Source organism: Coregonus clupeaformis, unplaced genomic scaffold (genome assembly GCF_020615455.1).
Source record: "Coregonus clupeaformis isolate EN_2021a unplaced genomic scaffold, ASM2061545v1 scaf0612, whole genome shotgun sequence".
Lineage (NCBI taxonomy): Eukaryota > Metazoa > Chordata > Actinopteri > Salmoniformes > Salmonidae > Coregonus > Coregonus clupeaformis.
The window spans coordinates 217,731-221,775 of NW_025534067.1; the positions used below are offsets into that span (position 1 = coordinate 217,731).

The window sequence follows — 4,045 nt, forward strand, 5'->3', positions numbered from 1 at the left end:
TAGCCAAACATCTTGGAAAAAACCTTTGGCCATGGCGAATCCAGGCCTGACACTGGTCTGCCGTGATGTCATTGCATGCGTCATCCATGGCCTGGAGAAGAGTGACTTGTTCATGAGGGCGCCTATCATAAACCTTCCATCTCCATGTGGAGAAATATTCCTTAATCGGGTTAAGGAAAGGTGTGCTGCCATCTTGTTAGAAGGTAACAGATTATTTTATTATAGTGATTAAGAGTGACTTTCATTGTGTTCCATGGTGTTTAGCGCCCCCTAGTGGAGCTCTCTGGTACTTAGAGTTATGTACAAAAACCCGGAAGTAAAGTTGTCATTACGCACGCAGACAGGCAGCTAGAAACAACGTTACTGTACAGTTCTTTCAGTGCAACTATTTCTTGTTACGCTTCAGCCTCGGAAAATATTTGTTTGTAAGTTCAATTCAAGCATATTACAAGTGATGATAATATCGTTATTGACAGAATTGCTTACTTATCAAAGTTAATTGGTTACATTTACTCACGCAAATTGCATTGACTTTCATGGATGCCGTTAGCTGTATTAGTTTGCTCGTGCGTCATGTAAAAGAAGTGTAAAACATACTATAGTTTGTTACTGTTTCTAGTGTAATATGCTTTGTTATTGTACAGAGGTGTTTGTACTGTCACGGTTTACTAAGCCAGAACCCAGAAGCAGACCAGGACAAGGTAAGTGGTGTCAAAGGTGAGTGTTTATTTAACTGATCCACGAGTGCTGCTGAATAATCCAGGGAACAGAGCGGGCGGCGTGGATGAGTTGTTGAGGGTGCAGTAGTTGGTCCAATGATGGCTCGGCAGCCGCCGACCATCAGGCAGAGGTTGGGTGAAGGTTCCGGACGAGTGACTGCAGGGAGAACAAAACGGAGGTAAGCATACAACAAGCAAACAAGGTGCAAAACAACAAAACTAATGCTCTAAGCTCTAAGACTGATCCGCTGATAAACATACTGTTCATGGCTAACGATCCGGCAGGGAATGGATGTTAGGCCAGAGCCTAAGAAGGGTGATGATCAGGACCAGGTGTGCAGATTGCTGATGGGATGCAGGTGCGGAAATCAAGAGAGCTCCCGCCTAGCAACGTTGCCCGGCAACCAGGCAGGGAGCGTTCCAGAACCCTCGGGAAACTGGAGATCACGAGCAGAAAAACTAGTACACAGACAGGACCCGACTCAGACTGCCGGGATCGTTACATGTACATTATTAGAGTAATGAAAGGAGTTGGCTAGTTGTTACTCAGAGTAATTATCTATTTGGTTTGTCGTCATGCCAGATATATGGTAACTTGGCACTTGCTTTGTATTTATGCAACTTCAACTTGAAATGTATAATGTACAGCTACAGTATGTCAATGTGAATTGAATACTAAAGTATATTATTTTCTGTATTTGCAGTTTCACAACATAAACGTTTTCAATACATTCGTTCAAGAAAAGTCACGCCTTGGAAGTTTTATTGAAGACTCAGTTGTTAGCTATCTGTCTAGTTTTGCACGGGAACGCAATTCAAGGGCAGAATAGTGAAAAAACATCACGGCGGGCTCAAGCACAAGAATAATCGCACGTGGTGGTTATGATTCTACGTTCATTAGCCAAAAAAGCCTCTGATCCTAGGGATGACCAGCAGTCTACGATGCAGCAACCAGAGGCAAGTGTTCGACAGAAAGAGGAAGAGGAGCGAGTAAGAGAGATGGAGGAGCCTCTTCAGCACATTGAGACCAAGTCTCAGTCTGCAAGATCAAGGTCATCAAAACAGTCAAGCAGATCCTCAACGGCAAGTTATGCAGCCATCAAAGCACGTGCCAAGGCGGACGCAGCGCGTGCTAGAGTCTCCTATGCTGAAAAGGAAGCTTCTATGATGAAACAAAAGGCGGAACTGGATGCGAGTTTATATGTTCTCCAAGTTGAGAGAACAGCTGCTGCTGCGTTGGCTGAAGCTGTAGCCTTTGAAGAAGCTGTAGAGTCTGAACGCAGAGAGCTCCACAGAGAACTCAACACAGGGACACAGCCCTTAAGTCCAGTCCAACGTACTCGTGAGTATGTGCAACAACATGCTAGGCCCTACTTTGCTGAAATGCCATTTGAAGTAGAGACACAAGAGCTTAGTGTTGACCCAGCTACAGGCCACAATCCAGAAAGTAGCAAACAACGGAGCATGAGCAGAGACTCTCCGTACAAAATAAATGAAAAGCAGCATGGTGGAAAGGGAAAACAAACCCACTTCCAGTCACCGAAACAAAGCTTCCCTGAGTCACAAGTGGCACCAGAACTCACCAAGTACCTCCTGCGCCGTGAGATGGTGAGTTCCGGACTCCTGAAGTTTGATGATCGTCCTGAAAATTATTGGGCATGGAAAGCATCTTTTCTCAATGCGACCAGAGACTTGAATCTATCAGCCAGGGAAGAGTTAGATCTAATTACCAAGTGGCTGGGGGCAGAGTCGTCTGAGCAAGCAAAGAGAATTAGATCTGTCTATATTCTCAATGCAACAGCAGGGCTTAACATGGTCTGGCAACGACTAGAAGAGTGCTATGGTACACCCAAAGTGATCGAGAATGCACTGTTGAAGAAAATTGATGAATTTCCAAAACTGTCTAACAAAGACAATCACAAACTAAGAGAACTGGGTGACATTCTTCTCGAACTGGAGTGTGCTAAAGAAGAAGGGTACCTTCCAGGCCTCGCTTATCTGGACACATCTCGTGGGGTAAACCCTATAGTAGAGAAACTTCCATTCAGTTTACAAGAGAAATGGATAGCACAGGGATCCAAATACAAGGAGGACTATCGGGTAGCATTCCCACCATTCTCGTTTTCTCGAGATTCATCAGGAACCAGGCGAAAATTAGAAACGACCCCAGCTTCACCCTCTACACCTCAACTACCCAGGTGTCTGTGAAAAGTGAGAAACCTGTCAGGTACAGCAGCAGGACACCTGTGACTGTACACAAAACAGATGTGTCATCTGAGCCCTCAGACCACCAAACCAAACCCAGTAAGACAAAGGTTGAAAGCCCTGACCATCACTGTCCAATACATAACAAGCCTCATCCTCTTAAAAAGTGTCGCGGGTTTAGATACAAAACCCTAGATGAGCGCAAATCATATCTCAAAGAGAATGGCATTTGTTTCCGATGTTGTGGGTCAACTCAGCACAGAGCTAAAGACTGTAAGGTGTCAATCAAGTGCTCCGAGTGTGACAGCGACAGACATCTTGCTGCTCTGCATCCAGGTCCAGCTCCTTCAACGATAGACACCGCTACAGCAGAGAAAGAGCATGGCGGGGAGCAAGGTGAAGATGCTCTTCTATCAGTCACCTCAAAGTGTACCGAGATCTGTGGTGAGGCAGCCAATCCAAGATCATGTTCAAAAATATGCCTAGTCAAAGCTTATCCAGCTGGGAAAAGAGAGAAAGCTGTCAAAATGTATGCAGTGCTTGATGAACAGAGCAACAAATCTCTGGCCAAGACAGAGTTTTTCAATCTCTTCAACATCAATGACAACTCTGCTCCATACACCATGAAGACCTGTTCTGGGGTAACAGAGACTTCAGGCAGGAGAGCCGTCAACTTCATGGTGGAGTCTATAGATGGACACAAGCAGCTCACTCTCCCTACTCTGATAGAGTGTGACATGATGCCAGACGATAGAATGGAGATTCCCTCCCCAGACATTGCGCATTATCATCCCCATCTGCAACCAGTGGCGGACAAAATTCCAGCTGTGGACCCAGACGCTCCCATCCTCCTGCTCTTAGGACGAGACATCTTAAGGGTACACAAGGTACGAGAACAAATCAATGGGCCCCACGACACTCCTTATGCACAGCGACTCGACCTCGGGTGGGTCATCGTGGGGGAAGTTTGTCTGGGAACGGCTCACCGACCAGCCAGTGTTAACGTGTTCAGGACAAACATACTTCAAAATGGTCGCACGTCCTATCTGAGCCCTTGCCCTGACATCATCCAGGTGAAAGAGAACTACAGCAGCGTAGCTCAGCAACACATTTCTCTCTCT

The 4,045-nt window shown here is 45.9% G+C and overlaps 1 protein-coding gene across 1 annotated transcript; it reads left to right on the forward strand.

Annotated features, from left to right (window-relative positions):
* Positions 1-238: 238 nt before the first annotated feature.
* On the forward strand, positions 239-2,927 carry LOC123485194. Its single transcript, XM_045216112.1, has 2 exons — positions 239-425; positions 1,424-2,927. Exon 2 carries the CDS (start codon positions 1,602-1,604, stop codon positions 2,925-2,927), a length of 1,326 nt encoding a protein of 441 aa, XP_045072047.1. The 5' UTR covers positions 239-425; positions 1,424-1,601.
* The last annotated feature ends 1,118 nt before the right edge of the window (positions 2,928-4,045 follow it).